Source organism: Callithrix jacchus, chromosome 5, assembly GCF_049354715.1.
Source record: "Callithrix jacchus isolate 240 chromosome 5, calJac240_pri, whole genome shotgun sequence".
NCBI classification, from domain to species: Eukaryota; Metazoa; Chordata; class Mammalia; order Primates; family Cebidae; genus Callithrix; species Callithrix jacchus.
Window position 1 is genome coordinate 140,842,633 of NC_133506.1, and position 26,958 is coordinate 140,869,590.

The following is a 26,958-nucleotide window of genomic DNA, read 5'->3' on the forward strand; positions in this document are numbered from 1 at the left end:
TTTACTTTGAAAAACAAAAATATCTTAAAATTTTATTTTACATTATATTTAACAGATTATACTTACAACTACACAGTAACTCCTAAAACAAAGACAAAATCAAGTTTTGTTTTGGTGACAGTTTTCTGACAAGATTAACAGAGCATAATGGACAGATCCTCCATTTGACTTTCAAGGAACAATCATAAAACAATCCCCAAGTGTTTGGCATTACAGGCATGGGCCACTGTGCCCAGCATGCCTTTACATTTTAAAAATTATTTGTCCCACTTCCCGGTACTACTTAAACCATTCTGTTGATTAACCAGGGTAATTTAGTATCAATGAAACATTAATAATCCTTAAAGAGTGAATGACAGGACTACATGTCAACAAGACTAAGGTTAAACCTTATATCAAAACTTCATAAAAAGAATATTATGATGTCAATGTCCATGTTCCTCTATAAAATGGGTCAATTTTTTTTTTCTTTTTTTTTTTGAGACAGAGTTGCACTCTGTCCCCCAGGCTGGATTGCAATGACATAGTCTCAGCTCACTGCAACCTCCAGCTCCAGGGTTCAAGCAATTCTCTTGCCTCAGCTTCCTGAGTAGCTGGGATTACAGGTACCCGACACCACGCCTGGCTAATTTTTTGTATTTTTAGTAGAGATGGGGTTTCACCATGTTGGCCAGGCTGGTCTCAAACTCCTCACCTTGTGATCCACCCGCCTTGTCCTCCCAAGTGCTGGGATTTCAGGGGTGAGCCACCGCACCCGGCTAAAATGGGTCAATTTTCAAAAGGGGGAAAGAGGCAGGGGAATGTGAATGACAAAATTGGTCCAGCTCTGCTTTCATCTCATTTTGTTCAGTGTCTGTAATGGATGGATCCACTAGAATTTCTGCAACAGATACAAATAAAAAATATCAATTTAATATAATTAAAAGCCATTAAGACAAATTACACAATACTGTGGCTATATATTTTACACTTATAAAATAATTGGGCCGAGTTTGGTGGCTCATGCTTGTAATCCCAGCACTTTGGGAGGCCTAGGTGGGGGATCATGAAGTCAGGAAATTGAGACCATCCTGGCCGACATGGTGAAACCCCATCTCTAATAAAAATACAAAAGTTAGCCAAGCTTGGTGGTGGGCACCTAGAGTCCCAGCTACTCAGGAGACTGAGCCAGGAGAATTGCTTGAACCAGGGAGTTGGATGTTACAGTGAGCCGAGATCATGCCACTGCACTCCATCCTGTCGACAGAGCAAGACTCCGTCTCAAATAAAAAATAATAATTGTCGACAGATTTCCACTGATATCATTAAACTGGATAATTCGGGAGTCTGAGATTCAGGGATCTCAAGTTCTATATTAAAAGAGACACCCTATTAACCTAGCAAATGTCAATTAAAAACAAAATTTTTTACTAACATTCGAATGTTAATTTTTAAATGTCCTCCTCAAATAACACAGAAACTTTTTTTTTTTTCAGACAAAGTTTTGCTCTTGTTGCCCAGGCTGGAGGCAATAGCATGATCCTGGCTCACTGCAACCTCCACCTCCTGAGTTTAAGCGATTCTCCTGCCTCAGCCTCCGGAGTAGCTGGAATAACAGGCATGCACCACCAAGCCCAGCTAATTTTTGTATTTTTAGTAGAGCTGAGGTTTCTCCATGTTGATCAGGTGGGTCTTGAATGCCTGACCTCAAATGATTCACCTGCCTTGGCCTCCCAAAGTGTTGAGATTACAGGCGTGGGCCACTGTGCCCAGCCAAACAGGAATTTTCTTTTTCTTTTTTTTTTTTGAGACGGAGTTTTGCGCTTGTTACCCAGGCTGGAGTGCAATGGTGCAATCTTGGCTCACCGCAACCTCTGCCTCCTGGGTTCAGGCAATTCTCCTGCCTCAGCCTCCTGAGTGGCTGGGATTACAGGCACATGCCACCATGCCCAGCTAATTTTTTGTATTTTTAGTAGAGGCAGGGTTTCACCATGTTGACCAGGATGGTCTCGATCTCTTGACCTCGTGATCCACCTGCCTCGGCCTCCCAAAGTGCTGGGATTACAGGCGTGAGCCACCGCGCCTGGCCAGGAATTTTCTTTACAGAGGTGACATACTCACCAGTTCTTTGTTGCTAGCATCTTGGATGTTCTGTCCATGTTTAAGAAACCTTTTGCTGGGTGGCATTGCTTTAATTGCTATTGGAGTAGCTACATTTGAGTTGTACTTTGATAAAAGCTGAAAAAAAAAAAAAAAGCAAATTCCTTTTTATCAAGTCACATGAACAACATAACCTAAATTTGGAAGAAGTCATACAATGATAAAATGTTCAAAAAAAGCTATGGGTCGAGTACAGTGGCTCACACCTATAATCCCAGCACTGGGAGGCCAAGGTAGGGAGATTACCTGAGGTTAGGAGTTTGAGACCAGCCTGGCCAACATGGTGAAACCCTGTCTCTATTAAAAATACAAAAATTAACTGGGCATATTGCCACACACCTGAGCAGTAGTCCCAGATACTCAGGAGGCTGAGGCACAAGAGTGACTTGAACCGGGAGGCAGAGGTTGCAGTGAGCTGAGATCACGCCACTGCACTCCAGCCTGGGAGACAGAGCAAGACTCGGTCTCAGAAGAAAAAAAAAAGACATGCTAACAGCAATGAAAAGATGGAGATACTAGAAATTTAACTTGGATGTGAAGGACTGATTTTTAAATCCTAAAATGTATTCTAACTAACTGAAGTCAGTGAAAACAAGTAGCAATACATCCCTGAGAGCAAATTAAGCCTTTACAAAGATGTTAGGGAAATTATACAAAGGAAAGACATGAAACAAATACTCGAAAGAAAGGTCATCAATTGTAAAAATTATGAAAGGAGACCCTGAAATATCAGCTATAATTTTTCATGTATAAAGAGGTGATATATTAAGTATAAGGTTTCCTTCCTTTTACATAGAAATAGGAGATGAGGCCGGGCGTGGTGGCTCAAGCCTGTAATCCCAGCACTTCGGGAGGCCAAGGAGGGTGGATCACGAGGTCAACAGATCGAGACCATCCTGGTCAACATGGTGAAACCCCGTCTCTACTAAAAAAAAATACAAAAAATTAGCTGGGCATGGTGGCGCATGCCTGTAATCCCAGCTACTCAGGAGGCTGAAGCAGGAGAACTGCCTGAACCCAGGAGGCGGAGGTTGCGGTGAGCCAAGATCGTGCCGCCATTGCACTCCAGCCTGGGTAACAAGAGCAAAACTCCGTCTCAAAAAAAAAAAAAAAAAAAAAAGAAATAGGAGATGAAGCACCCATTGGGAAGTGGAAACTGTAATTTGCATAAAAACAGAAGATGCCCCTTCTTCACACAATTTATTATAACTTCCAGAAAAGCAGAAAAGAGGATAAGAAGTACTTCATTGATATCCCAGTATAAGTCAGTTCTAATGGCATTTGGGTACTTTCCTAAGTGATTTATCCTTCTCCTGGGTCTCCATAAGGCATCAAGATTTCTAGGATGGTTATTAAGAATTCCACACGTGTAAGTAATAATTGCCAAACACTATAACTTCTATTAAGAGGAGAGGGACTGTCAAAGAATCAGACTGGTTATTTAGAATTGGCAGTTGTTATAAGTCATTAGTAGACTAATGGTAACTGCTATTAAATACAAGAATCAGATACAGTCATGCATCACTTAACAATGGGGATACAACTTGAGAAATGCATCATTATGATTTCACTGTGTGTGAACACCATAGTACTTACATAAACCTAGATGGTATACCCTACTACGTACCTACGCTATATGGTATAACCTATTGCTCCTAGGCTACAAACCTGAACAGCATGTAACTGTCCTCAATAGTGTAGGCACTTGCTACACAGTGGTAAGTACTTGTGTATCTAAGCATAGAAAATGTACAGTAAAAATACAGCATCATGATCTCATGATACCCTGGCTCTGGGAAATTGTAGTGTAAATAAATGACTTTACTGACTTTGCCAGCAAAACTTCTAATGGAACCATGATCAGTAAGGAAGCCACAGTTGAACAAGCATTAGAAAATAAGGTCCTGACAGCCTAGAATCTAGATTTTCTCACCACCAAAATTAGCACATTAGCCCAATGATAAATAAGACAGTTTATATGCAGTTTCAGGTCTTTAAATACTTCACTTTGAAAGAATATCAGAAAAAAAAAAATAGCCTGGAAAAATAACCTGGAGAATATCTTCTGGAATTTTAGTTACTTCTGGAGGTGTAGGTGTTCTGAGAAGATTCTCGTAAGAAGAAATCGTAGGTGAAGAGAGATCTGTTAAATTCTCAAAGCATGTGTCTGAATTTAAAACCAACGAAGTACAATCTTTAACTTCCAAATCATTTGATGAACAATTTGTTTTTGGTAATGGGTAATTTGTGGATACCTATTGAATAAAAATAAACCATTAAATTATGGTCATAGAATATAGTAAATAAAAATGGTTAGTCATTTGTTAGTTCTATTGTGGTCTCTAAGTAGGCCCCCATCTACCCCATCTTCTCTGACCAAGATCTAAACAAAATCAAGAACAAATGGCATATAGAGGACAAAATACCATCTTCATTATTAACAAAGGCTGAGGTAAAGCTTAATGTCAGCTGGGTGTGGTGGCTCATGCCTGTAATCCCAGCACTTTGGGAGGCCGAGGTGGGTGGATCAGAAGATCAGGAGTTCAAGATCAGCCTGGCCAACATGGTGAAACCTCATCTCTATAAAAAAACAAAAAATTAGCTGTGTGTGCTGGCGGGCATGCCTGTAATCCCAGCTACTCGGAAGGCTAAGGCAGAAGAATCGCTCGAACCCAGGAGACAAAGGTTGCAGTGAGCTGAGATCACAACACTGTACTCTAGCCTGGGTGAAAAAAAAAAGCTTACTGTCATAACTAAATAGATTTAACCCCAGATTTAGATGGATACACCCACCCCATCTCAGGCAACAGTAAGTGTGGTCAGACGAAAGTCACAGCATGAATGAACAAGTGTTACCACATGCCCTCCCAAGAGGAAGAAAGCAGATCAGCGGTAAGTTTAAGCATGCAGATTATTCATGCTAAATCAGCCAACTAGATAGGTCGCTCCAGCTCTCTCGGGTCAGAGTTAATAGAAAGAGAGGATAGAGTGTTTCCTCAGTAGTGTATCTTCCACATGAACAGAAACATAAGGAGTAGATTAATTGTAAATGGCAGGTAGTAACAGGCAGATAACCTCATACTTCAATTGGTAACACAGCTATGTTCATCTACAGCTGCACTGTCTAATATAGTAGTCACAGCCACATGGGGCTCTTTAGGTTTTAAGATACTTAAATTTAAAGAATTAAATATTAGTTCTTCAGATATATTAGCCGCATTTTCAGTGCTCAATAATATGTGATTAGTGGCCACCATATTGGACAGTGCATATTATAAAACATTTCCATCATTATAGAAACTTCTATAGAATATACCCCAATACAGTACTGGTTTTCTATAGCATTGGTTAAGTGACCATATTGACTAAAGAGAGATAAGGTTTTAATTTGATGAAATCTGATTAAATTTATTCATTGGTAAAATTTAGGGAAAAGCACAAAATCACCATAATTCTATCACCCAGATACAGTTTGCTATTTCTATCCACTTTTTCCTTAAAATATGTGTGTGTATATATGTGTGTGTGTGTGTGTACATACACATTTTCCTTACGATTAGTATTTTTTGAAAACATTCTCTTTATATGCGCTCATCTGTTTTTCAAAACATATGATAGTATATATAACACCTGATCTTATGGATATGCCTTGCTGTGTTTCAGCTCTTCTATATCATTCAATATTTATACTGTTTCCCATGTTTTGTGCTTACAAATAATGCTGTTCCTTACTCTATAACTTGTTTTCAATCTTTGTCCCAATTTGCCTTAGAAAGAATACTGAGATATGGTTTAAGAGTATGAAAAATATTTTTAGGGCAATTGATTTATACTGCCAAGTTACCCTCCAGAAATGCACTGCAAATACATTCCTAAAAGCTGGATACGTCTATGTCTTTTAAACACTCTTTGAGCCTGCAAGCAGTAGTGTATCTGAGTCTTTAGGAGAAAGACTGTGGCTTTCAATTTTATGGAAAGTTACCAAAGCTATGCTGTTCTTTGTAGATGGAATTTTCAAACCAGGAGTACACAATGTAGGTACCAAAGGAGAATCTGTAAACTCAGCATCTAAAAGACACATAAAATAGTCATAAAAAAATTATAACTATAGTGTGCTTAACTGGATAGGAAAAAAAAACCCTAATTCACATATGTAATTATCATTAGCACTAATAAAGTTCAGCAAGGATGTAAGAGTAACACACAACAACAAATAGTTGTTATATAATAAACATAAAAGCAACAAACTATTACACATATAGTTTGAAAGAAGTTACTTTTCACAGTAGCAACAAAGACAAGGCACCTACAAAGATATCTATTAAAATGGTATAAAACCTTTATGGAGAAAATTATCAAACTTCTGAAGGAGGAAGAGGAAGAGAGAGAGCAGGTCACTTGCCTTCCAAGATGGCAGGACTTACTCTAAAGCTACAGTAGTTAAAAACAGTGTAACATTAACCAGGGATGGAAAAATTAAAGATGAGAACAAGAAATACCCATGCATATATAGACATTTGCTATCTAGAACACACAGTTATCATCAAGTCAACCTTAAAAAACATCAAAGAGGGCTGGGCACGGTGGCTCACGCCTGTAATCCCAGCACTTTGGGAGGCCGAGGTGGGCGGATCACCTGAGATCGGAGTTCAAGACCAGCCTGACCAACATGGAGAAACCCATCTCTTTAAAAAAAAAATCAAAGAGAAAAGGTAAATATGTTAGAAAAACAATCTAATTGTCAAAATGTTTTAAGTCTAAAAATCATCAAGTGCTGGAAAAGATGGAGAAACAGGAACTCAACACCACTAATGAGAAGATAAATCTTAACAGCCACTCTTAGCTGACTATTCAGCATTTTCTAGAATAAGTAAAAATGTGCATGCCCTTTGACCTGGCAGTTCTACTCCTAGATATGAGAAACACACATATGCACAAGGGAAAATTTCCTTGGAGCACTGCCTATAACAATAAAAAATAAAAATACTACCTTTTAATCAGCAAATGAATATGACTTATATATACAATAGAATACTATTTATCAATTAAAAAGGATGAAGTGCTTTGGGAGGCTGAGGTGGGCAGACAGATTAAGTCCAACAGTTTGAGACCAGCCTGGGCAACACAATGAAAACCCTCTACCAAAAAAGTACAAAAATTAGCTGGGCATGGTGGTGTATGCCTGTAGTCCCTGCTACTTTGGGGGCTGAGGTGGGAGGACTGGTTGAGCCTGGGAGGCGGCGGTTGCAGTGAGCTGAGACTGTGCCTCTGTACCCTAACCTGGATGACAGAGCGAGACCCTGTCTCAACAAAAAAGTGAATTTACATGGAAAATATAAACACCACACTGTTGAGTGAAAAAGTAGTGGCAAAATAATATGAATTAAATGTCTCTCCTGTAAAACAATGGAGCTATACATTGGGAAAATCATTACTTTTGGAGAAGAAAGGAAGGAGAATGGACTGGGATTTACCTTTATGCTTGTTTTCTTTTCTTTTTTTTTTTTTTTTTGAGACGGAGTTTCGCTCCTGTTACCCAGGCTGGAGTGCAATGGCGCAATCTCGGCTCACCGCAACCTCCGCCTCCTGAGTTCAGGCAATTCTCCTGCCTCAGCCTCCTGAGTGGCTGGGATTATAGGCACGCGCCACCATGCCCAGCTAGTTTTTTGTATTTTTAGTAGAGACGGGGTTTCACCATGTTGACCAGGATGGTCTCGATCTCTTGACCTCATGATCCACCCGCCTTGGCCTCCCAAAGTGCTGGGATTACAGGCTTGAGCCACCGCACCCGGCCGCTTGTTTTCTTTTATTAAAAAAAAAAAAGATTTGAAGTAAATACAGCAAAATGTTAACATCTACTTAATTTGATATTTCCACACATACACCTAAATACCTGGGATTTTAAGATAAGCACACAGAGGAGTTAAAGTGCAGCCTCTGAACACAAGGGGATTGGAAATGGAGCATGATGCATAAAGCTGAGAGCATGGAAGAACTACAGGGTCTATGAACCAGGGACAAAAATATTAAGATCTGCCCACTGGCACTGGGCAGGGGAACAGAACAAAAGCAAGCTAGGCTAAAGGTGGAGTTTTGGAAGAGTATTTAAAAATCAGAATTTCAAGTCCATACATTATAGAGTTATAGGTTCTGAGCTCACCCTATGTATCTGGCACAGGTCTGCGGCAAGTAGTTCATCTAAAAAGTTGTCTACAGTTGGCAAGACCCATGTGGCCTTGGCTGGGGCCAGCATGAAACAGCTCCACAGAGACTACCTGACAATCCAGGGCACACAGACCTCAACTGAAAACAACTTCTCTTGAAAATGAGTTCACAGTTAAAAATTAAAAGCATAGCCTAGGCGAGGTGGCTCATGCCTATCATCTCAGCACTTTGGGAGGCCAAGGTGAGAGTATCACTTGAGCCCAGGAGGCAGAGGCTGCAGTGAGCTGTGATTGTGTCACTGCACTGCCGCGTGGGCGAAAGTGAGACTGTCTCAAAATTAAAAAGACAAACAGGCCTGGCACAGTGACTCACGCCTATAATCCCAGCACTTTGGGAGGCCGAGGTGGGTGAATCACCTGAGGTCAGAAGTTCAAGACCAGCCTGGCCATCATGGTGAAACCCCATCTTTAAAAAAAAGACAAACAAAAAAACCTAAAAGCATATGAGGAAACAAACCACCAGGACAGAGAATCAGCCCAATAAACAAGAGAATCAACACCTTAAAGAGTCTTTCATATACATGTGTTTAAAATATTCAGAGAAGTGGGCTGTGGTGGCCTGCACATGCAATCTCAACTACTCAAGAGTCCAAGGTGAGAGGATCACTTCAGCCCAGGAGTTCAAGGTTGCAGTGAGCTATGATTGCACCACTGCACTCTAGCCTGCACAGTAGGGCAAAACCCCACCTCAAAAAAAAAAAGGCTGATAGATTGTACAGCTCTTCCAGCCTGTCAACTTTATGCACCCATGCTTTGTTTGGGTGCCTCATACATTTGAAAAAAATAAGCTTATCAAGCAAAAAATGTTACTGGAGTAAAAATTCAACCGATGGATTTAAATAATTTACACTCACTGTAAGTAGAGAAACAGTAAACTAGAAGAAAGATCTAAGGCACAAAGCAGAACAGAGAAAGGGAGGAAAAATATGAAAGAGAAGTTAAGAAACTGAGGAGACAGAATGATACATTCTAAAATATATCTTACAGAAATCTTAGAAAAAATTGAGACACTAGGAGAAAAGTAATATTATTCTAAAAAGTTTTTTTTTTGCCAGGTGTAGTGGCTCATATCTGTAATCCTAGCACTTTGGGAGGCTGAGGCAAGAGGATCACTTGAGCTCAGGAGTTTGAAACAAGCTAGCCCGGGTGACATAGAGACTCGTCTCTAATTAAAAAAAAAAATTTTTTTTTGAGACAGTGTCTTGCTGCCACCCAGGGATGGAGTGCACTGGCACAAACATGGTTCACTGCAGCCTTAACCTCCTGGGCTCAAGTGATCCTTCCACCTCAACCTCCTGAGTAGCTGAGACTACAGATATGAGCCACCACACCTGGCTAATTTTTTATACTTTTTTGTAGAGATGAGGTCTCATCACGTTGCCCTTTTGAGTATGGTGCAAGATGATGGTCCAATTTCTTTTTCTTAAAAAATCAGCTACTCCTTAATACAATCATGTTCTTATAAACTGAGCTATAAGCTTACTATGAGTGATATATTTTTAAACCTGTTTATGCTATTAATACTCATTAATTTAATAATATAATTACATATTGGTGAAATTGATAGGAAAATAAAATTTAAAAAAATATGTCCAAGATTTTTAAAAGACCTGATAAAAACAAGTTGTTTTTAAATATTTGCCAATAAATTTGGCACATGTCAGCCAATTATACAATATTATTTTTAAAAAATCATAGGCTGGGCATGATGGCACATGCCTGTAATCCCAGCACTTTAGGAGGCGGAGGCAGGTAGATCTCTTGAGCTCAGGAGTTTGTGACCAGCCTGGGCAAGATGGTAAAACCCCATCTATACAAAAAACACGAAAATCAGCTGGACATGGTGGTATGTGACTATAGTCCTAGCTACTCGAGAGGACTGACTGAGCCTGGCAAATTGAGGCTGCAGCGAGCCAAGATCATGCCACTATGCTCCAGCCTGGGCAATGGAGTGAAACCCTGTCTCAAAGAAAACAAAACAAAAAAATTAATAGAACTCTAGGATTTTTTAATCTTGCTTTTTCATGAACACCAATGTTTTCATGTTTGCTGGGACAAATATGAAAACACTGTATGAAAATTTTCTCTAAGATACTGAGCTATTCAAAGGAAACCAAAATTTAAAACAGCAGCTGATGTATTCTGTGCATGGGTTTACATAAGAAAGATAATGTACAACTCTAATCAATAGGTTTAAATTAAAAGAAAAAAGTACTGTGGCTCTACATCAAAAGACTGGTGAATGAATATATATGTTTTAAATTAAAATGTTAAAAACAAGCTGACAAATATTGAATATGATCCAGAGTATTAAAAACATATCAGGCAGGGTGCAGTCGCTCACGCCTGTAATCCCAGCTCTTTAGGAGGCTGAGGCAGGTGGATCACCTGAAATTGGGAGTTCAAGACCAGCCCTATCAACATGAAGAAACCCCACGTCTACTAAAAATACAAAATTAGCCGGATATGATGGCTTGCGCCTGTAATCCCAGTTACTCCAGAGGTTGAGGCAGGAGAATCCCTTGAACTTGGGAAATGGAGGTTGCAGTGAGCCAAGATCCTGCCATTGTACAAGAGCGTAACTCCATCTCAAAAAAAAGAAAAGAAAAACAAAATTTTCTTTCTCTTGGACAAAATCATACTGAATGAAATGGTACTTAATATAATCCAATGTTAAGAATTAAACAGATGAAGAAAACTATCAGAATGTCTAAGATGATGAAATCAACTGTGTACAAAGATAGTTTGGGAAAAATGTTCCTGAAAGGTAACTTTCTCATACTTACCACTTTTTCCCGACTGCTGGATGGTAGTGCCAGGAGTGGCAAAAACATTATCATTGGGCCTCGATTCTGTATCTGTGTTCTCCTCACTGGCGTGATTCATAGGGAAATTACAAGGTTAAAAAAGTTAACATTCAACCTCTGGGAAAAAATTTAACTGCTAAATATCAAGTTTAGACAAACATTCAGTAGTGCTTTATGGTATAGAAGTCCCATGAAACAAATTCTTTTATTTGTTCTAATATATATCCATGGTACAAAAAGGTTAAGGACCACTAAGTTCAGTGTATTAGTTCAACAAAGGAACTTATTGTAGCTCATGGCTTCAAAATCCTAAAGTGGAATTTTACAACCAGTATACATATATAGATTAAAAACTTGCTATTTTTTTTAAAGACTAAAATGATCCTGTCATCTGATTATCACTGTCCTAGCCAATTATGTAGATGTCTGTAAAACAGTTATAAAGAGAATATCACTGAATACAAGACAGTTCAGGATTGATTTTCACTTGTAAGTTTCCAGTTTTGAATTTAAACATAATGACCCATGCTGCCTTTAACATCTTGTGTAAACATTTTTTCTGAGACAGAGTATTGCTCTGTCCCCCCAGCTGGAGTGCAGTGGTGCAATCCTGGCTGATTGCAACCTCCACCTTCCGGGTTCAAGATTTTCTTCCATCTAAGCCTCCCTAGTAGCTGGAACTACAGGAGTGTACCACTGCGCCTGGCTAATTTTTGTATGGTTTCACCATGTTGGCCAGGCTGGTCTCAACTCCTGACTTCAGGTGATCCACCCACCCCGGCTTCCCAAAATGCTGGGATTACAGGCATGAGCCACCCTGGCTGGCCACTGTGTAAACATTTTTCAAAAGTGTGTATACTGACCAGGTACAGAGGCTCAAGCTTGTAATCTCAGAACTTTGGGAGGAACCAAGGCAGGCAGATCATGAGGTCCGGAGTTCAAGACCAACCTGGCTAACATAGTGAAAGCCCATCTCTAGTAAAAATACAAAAATTAACCAGGCATGGTGGTGTGTGCCTGTAGTCCCAGCTACTCTGAGACAAGCAAATCACTTGAACCTGGGAGGCAGAGGTTGTGGTGAGCTGAGATCGAGCCACTGCACTCCAGCCTGGGCAACAGAGTGAGACTTTGTCACACACACAAAAAAAAGTGTGTATACAGTATGGCACATATATTTTTAAAAATCAAAGGGATGGGCATAGTGGCTTATGCCTATAATCATAGCATGTCGCTGGGCCAAAGTGGGAGGATCACTTCAGGCTAGGAGTTGGAGATCAGGCTGCACAACATAGCAAAACCCCATCTCTACAAAAAATATAAAAAAATTAAAACTAGCTGGGCATTGTGATGCATACCTGTAGCCTCAGCTACAAAGGAGGCTGGGGTAGGAGAACCACTTGAACCCAGTTCATGGCTGTGGTGAACATGATCTTGTCACTAGACTCTAGCCTGGGTATTGTTGGGAATGTTTCATGGAAAGAGTTGGTTTTTAAATATCTAAAACCTTTTATCCAGTCATTTTACCTCTAGGAAAACTCAGCAAACATTTTGGCACAGTAGTATTTATTGTAGCTTATTTATAATAGGGGAAAATTGAAAAAAAAACAAAATAAAATAAGACAGTGAGATGCTATCTCTGAAAAAAAAAAAAAAAAGGAAAGACTACTAGTACCTGTGTAGTCCTCTATGGAAGCTTCCCAACTTGGTACCTGTCTCTCCCCTACAGAGGCAAATTTCTGTCTAGATTTGGTTGGTAGCTTACTTATTTGCATACTCTTAATATTTTGTTCTTCTGAACTATAAATGAAGTCATAGTGTTTTATATACATATAATTGCACTTTATTTTCCTTGAATTCGTTCATTTAAGTAAAATTTCATAAAGCCTTTTATACACACTGACATTTTCCCCTTAGAAAGATTCACCAATGGCCACCAACATTATAAAAACATTTTCTAGCCAGGCACAGTAGTTCACTGCCTGTAATCCCAGCACTTTGAGAGGCTGAGGCAGGTGGATCACGAGGGCAGGAGTTCAAGACCAGCCTGGCCAAGATAGTGAAACCCCATCTCTACTAAAAATATAAAAATGAGCCAGGCACCTGTAATCCCAGCTACTCGGGAGGCTGAGGCAGAACTTTTTGAACCCGGGAGGCAGAGGTTGCAGTGAGCGGAGATCATGCCACTGCACCCCAGTCTGGGCGACACAGCAAGACTCCATCTCCAGACCAAAAAAAAAAGTATTGTTTTATGTCATTATCAACACTCAATATAACCTGTATTTTTTTGGTATTCACTCTCTTAACAAGTCTAGTTAAAACTTGGCAATAAAAACTTATGTCTGGATAGTTGGAAAATGACATTTCATTTTTCATTTGAATTTCCCTCATTACCTGCAAAGCTAAAAGTATACATATGCTTATTGGTCAACTGTATTTCTTTTTTTTAAGAGATGGAGTCTTGCTCTGTCACCAGGCTGGAGTGCAGTGGCACGACCTGCCGGGTTCAAATGATTCTCCTGCCTCAGCCTCCCAAGTAGCTGGGACTACACGCTCACACCACCATGCCCAGCTGATGTTTGTATTTTTAATAGATACAGGGTTTCACTATGTTGGCCAGGCTGGTCTCAAACTCCTGACTTCAAGTGATCCACCCACCTCGGCCTCCCAAAATGCTGGAATTACAGGTGTGAGCCAGTGCACCTGGCCTCTTCTTTTGTTAATTCATGTCTTTGCCTTTTTTAAAAATTGGGATGTCTTCCACTTTGCATATGGGTTTTTAAAACATATTATGTATATATATGACATATATGCACATGTATTTTTTCATGTTGCAAAACTTCTCCTGCTTTGTCATTGGTCAACTATTTTATGATACAGTGGTTTAAATTTTGTATGTAATCAAATCTATCCATATTCTTCAGTATGATTTCTGACTTCAGTGTTACACCATAATTTAAATACTTTCTACTGTAGATATTTTGGTTCTTTCCAATTTTCCCCATTTAAAATAAGGCTGTAATAAATACTACTGTGCCAAAATGTTTGTCAAGTTTTCCTAAAGGTAAAATGACTAGGTAAAAGATTTTAAACATTTAAGAATCAACTCTTTCCATGAAACATTCCCAACAATGATACATGAATACGCATTTCACTTTACTCTTCTAACAGTTAAAACAAATATGCTTTGTACTTTTTTAATAGACAAAACTGTTTTTAAAATAATTATTAGTCATGTCAATTCCTGTTCATTGCCTAGGTTTGTGGTTTCTTATCAGTATGTGTATAATGGCCCTCAATGCAACTATTTTCTTGGTTTAGTTTTTACCCTTTATATGTTTCATGTTCCATTCTATTTATTTTATCTTTTTAGAGGTGGAATCTAGCTATGTTGCTCAGGAAACTCCTGAGCTCATGTGAATCTCCCACCTCAGCCTCCCAAGCAGATGGGACTAAGGCACAAACCACTGTGCCTGACTCATGTACCCATCCATATTTCTGAATAAACATATTGTTAAGCTGTCTAATCATGTCAATTAATTTGCAAATTTCTTGTAATTACAAACATATTGGTAGTTGCAGTATACTCTTTCACTATTTAAACGGATTTGTCGATATTTTCTTTTACTTTGTAAATGATTTAACTAAATATTTTTTTGATCCATCTATATTTTATGTTGACTTGAGGTAGAGACTACTTGATTTTTTTCCAAACAGTTAACTGTTCCTGTATAATTTACTGAATCACCTTTACTTCAAAAACAGCTTCAGGATCACTTGAAGCCAGGACTTAGAGACTAGCATGGGCAACATAGTGAGACCGTGTCTCTACAGAAAATTTTTTTAAAAATTAAGCAGGCATGGTGGTGTACATCTGCAGTCCCACCTACTTGGGAAGCTGAGGTAGGAGGACTGATTGAGTCCAGGAAGTCGAAGCTGCAGTGAGCTATGACCATGCCTCTGCACTCCAACCTGGGTGACAGACTGAGAACCTGTCTCTAAAAATAAATTTATAAAGAAATAGTTGCCTTATGCAACTACATAAAATACATATCTTCTATCAGCCTCTTTCTTGAATTTTAATACTTCTACAACTTTTTCATGTGATTTTCTTGAGTTGCTTTGGTACAAAATGGCTAGAAGTGCAACACAGAAATACTTATTTCCTATCTCATTACACTGGCCAGAGCATCAAGAATGATGTTAGGCCGGGTGCTCACACCTGTAATCCCAGCACTCTGGGAGGCTGAGGTGGGTGGATCACAAGGTCAAGAGATCAAGACCATCTTGACCAACATGGTCAAACCCCATCTCTACTAAAAATACAAAAATTAGCTGGGCATGGTGGCACATGCTGCAGTAAGCCGAGATCGTTCTGCTGTACTCCAGCCCAAAAAAAGAAAAAAAATCTTTTGGATTAAAATTTTATCTTTACTGTTTCTTTTCCCCAAAGTAGTGGGGTTTTTTTTCTGACTCTGACATGAATGTTTATTTTCCTTCATTAGTAGTAACAGTATTTAATAAGTATTTATCTTTAGATATTGCTTGGCTACTTTGGTAAGTGGTATTTTCATTGTAACATTGTAACTTTATTTTTTGAGACCAAGTCTCACTCTGCTGCCCAGCCTGGAGTGCTCTATCTCCGCTTACTGCAACCTCTGCCTCTCAGGTTCAAGCGATTCTGCTGCCTTAGCCTACTGAATAGCTGGGACTATAGGCGCCTGCCACCAGGCCTGGCTAATTTTTGCATTTTTAGTAGAGACAAGGTTTCACCATATTGGCCAGGCTGGTCTCGAACTCCTGAGCTTGTGATCTGCCGGCCTCGGCCTCCAAGTGTTGGGATTACAGGTGTGAGCCACCGCGCCCACCCCATTGTAACTCTTATGGTTTTAATTACCATTTCCATGATAATGACTCCCAAATCTACTCTAGCACTTAATCCTTCACTGAACTTTAAACCGATTAAAATGCCTAAGCATGAAGAGGCACTAACAATGTCAAAATCAACATGTAAACGCATCACCTATCTCCCCACACTCCAGGTATTCTGTTCTCCCTAACATCATCCCAAGCAACAAAACAGAAACTTGGGGTTTATCCTAGATCATCCTCTTTCCCAAGTCTCTCCATGGCAAATCAATCACAAGTTCTTACTAATTTTATCCCTTTAATTTTATCCCCTATTCTCTATCCCTACAAATACCATCTTTTTTTCTTTTTCAATAGATGTTCAATCATAGCCGCTAACTCCATAATGACTTAATACGGTGAGGGTGTGACCATCCATCTGGCCTCCTGCATCTCCCATTTTAATGCATCTCTGTGCTGCCATATGTAAGAGTGGCAATGAGATGCTTGATCCTGGTATTACGTCGGGGGCATTGAACCCTGTAAATGTAGACTGGTTCTTTTGATCCAGTAATTAGCCTCAGTAGCAAGGTTCAGAAAACATTCACGGAAGGATTTTCAACATTATAGGGTAACACAGTGCTCCAGCAAGCTTGAATAGATCTCCCATTTTGTTTTTTTGTGCTGGTAATTCTTTTCTCAATCTCTACTATATCTGAAAGAACTGAGGGTATCACGGGTGTTACATCCATGCACTGCTCCAGATAAGCTTGTATTGTGAAGACTATAGTCATCCGAGCTCCAGTGGCAACAAGCTTAACTTGGTCTAATAGCTCTTTCCCCGGTGACTCAAATTTTTTGAATAGAAACGCAAAGACAAGCTCTCCAACCCAGAATTGGCTGTTGATCCAATCTATCGTAGGTCCAGCATTATGAGCAACCAGCAGATTTGCACCTTCACCATCAGCTGCTCTGCCAAGTGCCGCCATCATCCCATGGAATCGCTTCTGGATCTGAATGCTGTTGGATCGGACCTTGTCACTAGGCCCGATTACCATCCCTATTAGCAAATCACAGTAGTGAGGAAGTATTGATGCCATTTCCATTCTTGTAACTTTGTCCTGGTCCGTCAATGATTTCTTGAAAAGCAAAGGTGTCAATGACTGCTTTCCCTCCACAGTTATTGCACTTCTCTCATTCACACCAACTTATTTTAGTGCTTTGTGTAACCCATCAAAAAGATAGCATAAGAAGACCAAACTTGGTATGACTGGATGGAAGTTTTGGTGGAATCCTGGATCTAGCAGTGACTTGATATTATTCTCAATGTCATCCTTCCTTCCATCCCGGGACAGGGGTCAGCTGAATCAGAAGGGAACTGTCTAACTTTCCCACTTAAATGAGAAGAGAATCTCTGGCTAGTTACATCCACCGGGACTTGTTGACTGCTCACGGTAATCAATTTGGTGAGTTATGTTCCATACCATCTTTTTTTAGGCCCTTATCACTCCTTCTTTAGTCTCTCACCTGAAGAAACCAACAGCTCACACTTTACTGATAGTATTGGTGATTCAAGGTTTGTAATATAAAGTACCTGAAAATGTCACCACTAAAGAACTTACTGATGTAACCAAACACCACCTGTTCCCCTAAAACCTAATGAAATAAAATAAGTAAGTGTCTGAAAACTTTTTAAAGGAAAAACGTTGTCTAAAACACATTTCTTCTGGAAAAAAGACCAATACAAAAGATTTAGAACACTAGATAAAATCTGCCTTTTAACAGAGCTGCTTACCTTTTATTATTCCTCACATTTTTAAGTCCCATTGTGTAATCTTCATTTAAACAAATAGTATATTCAGAGATACCAAAGTGTTCTAATTTAGGAGTTACACATTCAAAATCATCCATTTTTAGTGCACATTTTGGAGTTTTTAGTACTTTTACTAGTGACTGTTTGGTAGGTGGAGTTAAAATTACGGGCTCTTCCTTATAGTTGTTCACTGACTGTGGAAGGTTTGGTAGAACTTGGGATACCATGTACCGCTCAAGTCCAAAATCTGAAAGTTGTGGACTACGTGGAGACTTCTCAGAAATACAACTGCTTGCCACAGGAGGATCAGAGAGATCATTGTTCACATCAGCCTTCTGAAAATTTTCATAATTAGATAACTCTGGGTCAGAGTTAATGGCTTCTTGTTCGTGCACTAGGAGCAAAAATCAGAATATTCTGGTCAAACACCAAAATAGAAAATTTCATGTTTACAAAAACAACAGAAAATAGCTTATCTGAAATTTCCCAAATGAACCAAAGTTCCGCCACCCAGGCTGAAGTACAAAGGTATGATCACAGCTCCTGGCATGTAGGCTGGAGTGCAGTAGTGTGATAGTAGCTCACTGCAGCCTTGAACTCCTGGGCTTAAGGTATCCTTTCTGTCTCAGCTTCCAAAATAGCTAGGACTCCAAGTGTACACCACCACACCCAATTAATTTTGTAAAAAAAAACATTTATACAGACAGAGTCTCATTATGCAGCCCAGGCTGGTCTCAAACTCCTGGCCTCAAGTGATCCTCCTGTCTCACTGTCCCACAATGCTCAGATAACAGGCACGAGCCACTGTGCCCGTCTCACGTGGGCTGTTTAACTTACCTGCCACATGCATCTTCAATATATATTTGTTCAATTTATTTTCTTTTAATTTTTGTTTTATAAGATGGGGTTTCACCATGATGGTCAGTCTGGTCTTGAACTCCTGACCTCAGGTGATCCACCCACCTCGGCCTCCCAAAGTGCTAGGATTACAGGCGTGAGCTACCGCACCCAGCTTAAACTTTTTTTTAAGACAGAATCTCACTCCATTGCCCAGGCTAGAGTGCAACAGCACCATCTCAGCTCACTGCCTCTGCCTCCTGGGTTCAAGCAGCTCTCCTGCCTCAGCCTCCTGAATAGCTGGGATTATAGGCATGCACCACCACACCCAGCTAATTTTTGTATAAGTAGATACGGGTTTCACCATGTTGGTCAGGCTGGTCTTGAACTCCTGACCTCATGATCCACCCACCTCGGCCTCCCAAAGTGCTGGGATTACAGGTTTTTTTTTTTTTTTTTTTTTTTTTTGAGATGAAGTCTTGCTCTGTCACCCAGGCTAGAGTGCAGTGGCACCATCTCAGCTCACTGCAACCTCCACCTTTTGGGTTTAGTTGTTTCTCCTGCCTCAGCCTCCAGAGTAGCTGGGACTACAGGTGCGTGCCACCATGCCCGGCTAATTTTTTGTATTTTTTTGGTAGAGATGAGGTTTCACCATGTTAGCCAGGATGGTCTTGATCTCCTGACCTCGTGATCATCCCATCTCAGCTTCCCAAAGTGCTGGAATTACAGGTGTGAGCCACAGTGCCTGGCCTCACTTGTTCAATTTAATAAAAGAAATAAAGACACTGAAGTTAGTCATTCAGAGGTATGAGCATAATAACAACTGTTAATAGTTAATCTTGGTTGACTGATACGCTAGAAACTGCTCTAAGCAAACTTTATCTTATTTAATCCCTATACAATCTCATGAGATAGATATAAGAAACATTCCCACTTTACAGATGAGAAACTGAGGCACAAGGTTAACTAACTTGACAAAGACATAGCTTGACAATAATACAGCTATTAAGTGGTGGAATACAGATTTGAACTCAGGCATTTTGGCTCCAAATTCTAAACCACTATGATAGACTTCAACAAAATTTTAGAAACAAAAAAAGACTTCATCAAATTTTATAGCCAGTATCTTTCTAAGGGAGAGAACATTGTGAACAAGAAAAATGAAATAACATGCCTCGAGGTCTCTGAGCTTTTATTGGCAGAGCTAAGTAGAAACCACCTATCCTAAGTCATGAAGATTTATCTTGTACTTTTTCATTTAAATAGGCCAAAGAACTTTCACCTAGCATTGTGCTAGTTTTCATTTTGCATTTTGGAAGGGAGAGCAAGGACTGTCTCTACACTGCACCCCTGATTAGCACTGCACCCAGCACACCACACAGTGAGAGCTGAACAAACATTTATCAAGTAAGTGTCAGATAACAACAGAGCTAGAGCTAAAACCACGGCCAAGCTTACAGTTGTCTTAGTTAATCATGCTGCCTTGTTTCTTCAATACTAAAACAAATGCTATAAAATGAAGTTATTCAAACCTGAATTTTTCTTGACACGTGGACTATATCCATACTTCTGGAAATACTCCCTTATTTTCATAATATCCATTGAATTTTTTTCCATTAGTACTTTTGTTGCCTTCATGAAATCAATGCTTTCTTGACTTTCCAATCTTGCTTCATTAAGAAGAATATTAACATCATCCTTTTATGAATAAAGAAAGTACATTATAATTTCTGTAACTTCTGACTAAATCTATTTAGGATAAAAAAATTACTTGCCTGAGAAAAATGATAATATTGTAGGAGTGATACCTTTAGAGTCTGAACTTCTGAATGAAGGTCATATAAAATTCTCATGGGATAATCTTCAAAGTCTTCAATATCAATATTGAAAGAAGAAAGTCCAATAAATGTAAGGAAAAGGAGGAAGAAAAAGAATACTTAGTATACAATCATGTACCTCATAATGACATTTTGGTCAATGGCAAATCACATATATAACAGTGGTACCATAAGATAATACCGTATTTTTTACTGTACTTTTTGTATGTTCAGATACTTACCATAAGGTTACAGTATTCAACACAGTCGCATGCTATACAGGTTTGTAGCCTAGGAGCAATAGGCTATACCATATAGCCTAGGTATGTAGTAGGTCATATAATCTACATTTGTGTTACATATGCTCTATGATGTTCATACAATAACAAAATTTCCTAACGTTGCTCAGAACACATCCCAATTAAGTAACATGACTGTATAACATATATACTGAAAAGCATATAAATCCTAGCTTAATGAACTTTATTTATTTATTTATGGGTTTTTTTTTTTTTTTTTTTTTTTTTTGAGACAGAGTTTTGCTCTTGTTACCCAGGCTGGAGTGCAATGGCGTGATCTCGGCTCACCGCAACCTCCGCCTCCTGGGTTCAGGCAATTCCCCTGACTCAGCCTCCCGAGTAGCTGGGATTACAGGCGTGCGCCACCATGCCCAGCTAATTTTTTATATTTTTAGTAGAGACGGGGTTTCACCATGTTGACCAGGATGGTCCCGATCTCTTGACCTCGTGATCCACCCATCTCGGCCTCCCAAAGTGCTGGGATTACAGGCTTGAGCCACTGCACCCGGCCCCTTAATGAACTTTATAAAACGGCTATACCTGCATAACCGGCCCTCAGCTAAAGAAATAGAGCCTTATTTGAACTCTAGAAGCCCTCTTAGAGTCTCTCCCTTCCCACTAAGGGTAACCCTTACCCTGATTTTTCTTTTCTTTTTTTATTTTTTTGAGATGGAGTTTCGCTCTTGTTGCCCAGGCTAGAGTGCAATGGCGTAAACTCTGCTCACGGCAACCTCCGCCTACCAGGTTCAGGGGATTCTCCTGCCTCAGCCTCCCAAGTAGCTGGGACTACCCCACCACCAGGTCTGGCTAATTTTTGCATTTTTAGTAGAGACAGGGTTTCACCATATGGGCCAGGCTGGTCTCAAACTCCTGACCTCATGATCCGCCTACCTTGGCCTCCCAAAGTGCTGAGAGTAGAGGTGGGAGCTAGTGCAACCAGCCACTTCACCCTGATTTTTAACACCATGAAGTAGTTTTGCCACTTAGGAACTTGATTTAATGGACTCTAATATGTATTCTTTTGTGATTGGCTTCTTTCACTCAGCTCTGTTTGTTACATTCTTCCAAGTTCATACATAATCTAATCCATCCCTGTTCGTTACTGTATAGTATTTCCACTGCATGATATCAAATTTATTTATCTATTCTATTGTTGAAACACTTTGGATTGTGCCAAGTTTGGAACTATTATGAATACTCTTGCTTTGAACTTTCTAGAGCATGTCTTGGTACCAATGTATTCATATTTCTGTATGTTAGAGACCTAGAAAAAGTGCTGGATTACATGTTATACATATGTTCAACTCCAGTAAATACTGCTAGTTTTCCAACATGACTGTTACAGTTTGCACTCTAACCAGCAGTGCATAAGAAGTGCAATTGTTACACATCTTTGCAAACATTTGGTAATTTTCTCTTTTTCATTTTAGCTATCCTGGTGGGTATGCAACTGTACTACATTGGAAGTTAATTTGCATTTCCTTGATAACTAATGAAACTGATGTATTTTCACATTCCTAATGGCCATCTGAAGATAACTTTTTTTTTTCTGAAATGGAGTCTCACTCTGTTGCCTGGGCTAGAGTGTAGTGGCATGATCTTGGTCACTGCAACCTCTACCTCCAGGGTTCAAGCGATTCTCCTGCGTCAGCCTCTGAGTAGCTGAGATTACAGGCACCCAGTACTACACCCAGCTAATTTTTTTTTTGTATTTTTAGTGGATAAGAGGTTTCACCATGTTGGCCAGGCTGGTCTTGAACTCCTGACCTCAGGTGATCCACCTGCCTTGGCCTCCCAAAGTGCTTGGGATTACAGGTGTGAGCCACCGTGCCCGGCCAAATCTTTTAATTTTAATGCAGTCCTACTTATCCATTTCTTTCCCTTATGACAAGCACTTTTTGGTTTCTATTTTTTAAATCTTTGCCAATGACAAGATACATATCTCTCTCATGTTTTCTTAAAAAGCTTTATGGTTTTAACTTTTGCATTTGGAGCTATACCCATCTGGAATTTATTTCTGTATATGGCATGTGGTAAGAATCAAGATCCACTCTTATGTTCCATATTCAATTATTCAATTGACCTGGCACAACTTACCAAAAGGCATCCTTTACCCACTGCATGTCACCTTTGTTATTAACCAGTTAGTGTTACATATGATGTAAAAGTAGGTTTTCTTTGTTTTAATTTTTTTGACAGGGTCTCACTCTGCCACCCAGGCTAGGTACAATCACGGCTCACTGCAGCCTTGACTTCCTGGACTCAAGCAATCCTACCATCTCAGACTCCCACGTAGCTGGGGACTACAGGCATACAACCACCACACCCAGCTAATTTAAAAGTAGTAGAGTTATTTTCTGTTTCTTTTTTGAAACAGAGTGTCACTCTGTCGGCCAGGATGGAATGCAGCAATCTCAGCTCACTGCAACCACAGCCTCTTAGGTTCAAGTGATTCTCCTGCCTCAGCACCCCTACCCCCACCCCCAGTAGCTGGGATTACAGGTGTGCACCACCACACCCAGCTAATTTTTGAGATGAGATTTCACCATGTTGGCCAGGCTGGTCTCAAACTTCCCGCCTTAAGGGATTTGCCCACCTCAGCCCTGAAAAGTGCTGGGATTACAGGTGTGAGCCACCACACCTGGCCTAAAAGCAGTTTTTTAAAAGGATTATATTTCTCTTTTGTAAAACACATCTCCTTTGAAGATCTCCTTCTCCTTCCACCTGTTAAATGTGACCAATTTTTATTAGGGAAATGCAAATCAAAACTACGATGAGATTCTACTTCATGCCTACTAGAATAACTACATCAAAAAAGACAGATAATAATAAACGTTGGTGAGGATGTGGAGAAACTGCAACCCTTATTCACTGTTAGTGCAAATGTAAAACGGTGCAGACACTCTGGAAAACAATTGGGCAGGTCCTCAAAAAGTTAAACCATATGACCTAGCAACTCCACCTCTAGTACATGCCCAAGAGAATTAAAAACACATTCACACAAAAACTTACACATGAATATTTACAGCAGCATTATTCATAATAGCCAAAAAGTAGAAACAACTCAAAATGTCTATCAGCTAGTGAATAACAAAAACATAGTAGAACCGTACAATAGAATATACTCAGCAATAAAATGTTATAACATGGAGGAACATTGAAACATTACACTAAGTGAAATAAGTTAGTCACAAGACTACAAATTCTACAATTCCACTTATATGACATGTCCAGAATAGGCAAATCTATAGAGCTAGAAAGTAGATTCATGATTGCCTAAGGCTGGTGTGGTTGGTGGGGCTAAAGGGAGTGACTGTTAAGGGGGCACAGGGATTTCTTTTAGGCGTAATGAAAATCTAAACTTTTTGTCATGATAGTTGCACAACTGTGAGTATCTTAACAACCACTTAATTGTATCCTTTAAACGGTGAGTTTTATGGCAACTGAATTATATCGCAAAGATATTTAGAATGCAGCCAATTTAATGATTCATCATTATGATCATAAAAGCCAAGATTGTTTGTGACCATTTTCTCTTATTACAATTCCATATTTTCTATAATGCATACGGGACAGGAATTGAAGAATTATTCCAGCTTTTCCTTGTAAACACAGAAGAAAATGAAGAGATTATGCAAAGTCACTATGTCTACAGGAAAACAAATTAGTACAAGCTTTATGGAAAGCAACTGAGAGCATATATATATCTCTCTCTCTCCAGGCTGGACCCTGTGGCTCACACCAGTAATCTCAGCGCTTTGGGAGGCTGGGAGGATCATTTGAGGTCAGGAGTTCAAGACCAGCCTGGCCAACACGGTGAGACTCCCATCTCTACTAAAAACACAAAAATTAGCTGGGCATCGTGGCGTGTGCTTGTATTCCTAGCCACTTGGGAGCCTGAGGCAGGAGAATCACTTGAACCCGGGAGGTAGAGGTTGCGGGAGCCAAGATCGCACCACTGTACTCCAGCCTGAGTGACACAGTTAGACTCAGTCTCAAAAACAAAAAAAAAAAAAGAAAAAGCATCCAAAAATGTTAAAGCAATTTTGTGTCCATTATAGTACTATCACAAAAACAAAGAAAAACAAAAAAAGCCCTAAAATAAGAATGGTAGAAAAGCTACTAAAATATTATTAGTGGTGTCTTCTGACCCATGGATACAAAATAATTATTTTTGTCTTTCTATTTTTCCATAGCTCAAACTTCCTACAAGGCATATATGTTGATTTTACAGTCACAGAAATAGACATTTTCAAGTGGCTGGAGATCACTCATTATATAATTAAAGTAAAAGTAGTCTGCAGGGTGTAATATTCTAAAGCACATCACAATTATGATATTTATGAAATAATTCTAAAATCTGAACTACTTTTTCAGCAATTTAAAAAACCTCTAATAAAAAGGTGAATGGTGGCCGGGAGCGGTGGCTCACACCTGTAATCCCAACACTTTGGGAGGCCGAGGCGGGTGGATCACCTGAGGTCAGGAGTTCAAGACCAGCCTCGCCATAGAGACATGGAGAAACCCGTCTCTACTAAAAATAAACATTAGCTGGGCGTGTTGGTGCATGTCTGTAATACCAGCTGTTTGGGAGGCTGAGGCAAGATAATCGCTTGAACCCAGGAGGCGGAGGTCGCAGTGAGCCGAGATTGCACCATTCCACTCCAGCCTGGGCAAGAAGAGCGAAACTCCACCACCTCAAAAAAAAAAAAAAAAAAAAAAAGTGAATGGCAAATTTTGCTTTATTTATATACACGTATTTTTTTTAACCCCAGCACTGTTGGGTACTAGTGTTAATGCCGCTAATATGGTTTAGTGGGAAAAACAGACTTTACTGCAACTGTGGACCACGTGGGTGAGAAAAAAAGTCACTATATGAGTAAAGTATCGTGTAAAGAACAACATCAAATGGCTGGATTCTAAGGGAAATTGTTCAGGTTTACATGGTATTTTATTTTATTTATTAATTTATTTATTTTGAGACGGAGTTTCGCTCTTGTTGCCCAGGCTGGAGTGCAATGGCGCTATCTCGGCTCACCGCAACCTCCGCCTCCTGGGTTCAGGCAATTCTCCTGCCTCAGCCTCCTGAGTAGCTGGGATTACAGGCACGCACCACCATGCCCAGCTAATTTTTTGTATTTTTAGTAGAGACGGGGTTTCACCATGTTGACCAGGATGGTCTCGATCTCTTGACTTCGTGATCCACCCACCTCAGCCTCCCAAAGTGCTGGGATTACAGGCGTGAGCCACCGCGCCCGGCCTCTACATGGTATTTTATTGACAAGCACACATATTGTATGTGACGAAAGCGTATCTGGTATAAATTAGCATATATATTATGCACTCAATCCGTCAACTTAGGTTCCTATTCTTAAGTCCTGCTGTCTCTCTTCACAACATAATAGTGTTACTTTCTTTCTTTCTTTTTTTTTTTTTTTTTGAGACGGAGTTTTGCTCTCGTTACCCAGGCTGGAGTGCAATGGCGCCATCTCGGCTCACCGCAACCTCCGCCTCCTGGGTTCAGGCAATTCTCCTGCCTCAGCCTCCTGAGTAGCTGGGATTACAGGCACGCGCCACCATGCCCAGCTAATTTTTTTTTTTTTTTGTATTTTTAGTAGAGACGGGGTTTCACCTTGTTGACCAGGATGGTCTCGATCTTTTGACCTCGTGATCCGCCCGCCTCGGCCTCCCAAAGTGCTGGGATTACAGGCGTGAGCCACCGCGCCAAGCAATAGTGTTACTTTCATCTCAGGATAGCCTTGGGGTTGGACACAGGACTAAAACGAACAAGAGATCCTAGGAATAAACCAGAAACAGGACCCGGAGCTATGCTAACGCCAAACGCCGAGCGTTGAAACGCGCAGCACCCGCCCCACGCCTCGGTGGCAGCGGTCCACGCCGTCAGTGTCAGCCGGTTTCCGTGGGGCACACCCTCCCCACTTGCCTCGCCCCTCCGTCCGCGGCGCACCCCACACACCGACCCCATGCCGCCCGCCTCACACACCGCTTTCCTCTCCGTCCAGAGCTCGCTGTAGCCGGGCTGTCTCGCAGTCCAGCGTGCTGGCCAGAGACCGCAGTTTCCCGCAGAAGTTCCGGATCGGATCCATGATGAGCACAGCGGGGAAGGACTCCAGACGTACCGGGACGCCACCGCTCACCTCACAGCCTCCCGCCACT

The 26,958-nt window shown here is 40.3% G+C and overlaps 1 protein-coding gene across 4 annotated transcripts; it reads right to left on the minus strand.

Moving 5' to 3' along the window:
- SKA3 (spindle and kinetochore associated complex subunit 3) lies at positions 1 to 26,958 on the minus strand. Of its 4 annotated transcripts, none has more exons than XM_078375170.1 (10): positions 26,786 to 26,958; positions 26,414 to 26,577; positions 20,474 to 20,535; positions 20,198 to 20,363; positions 17,811 to 18,222; positions 11,150 to 11,235; positions 6,122 to 6,207; positions 4,191 to 4,394; positions 2,101 to 2,217; positions 1 to 880 (listed from the first exon to the last, which is right to left on the minus strand). In XM_078375170.1, exons 2-10 carry the CDS (start codon positions 26,526 to 26,528, stop codon positions 872 to 874), a joined length of 1,257 nt encoding a protein of 418 aa, XP_078231296.1. In that variant the 5' UTR covers positions 26,529 to 26,577; positions 26,786 to 26,958; the 3' UTR covers positions 1 to 871. The 4 variants fall into 4 exon arrangements, with proteins under 4 accessions (XP_078231296.1, XP_078231295.1, XP_008996259.1 ...); XM_078375169.1 differs by having other exon boundaries at positions 20,441 to 20,535; XM_008998011.5 differs by lacking the exon at positions 26,414 to 26,577.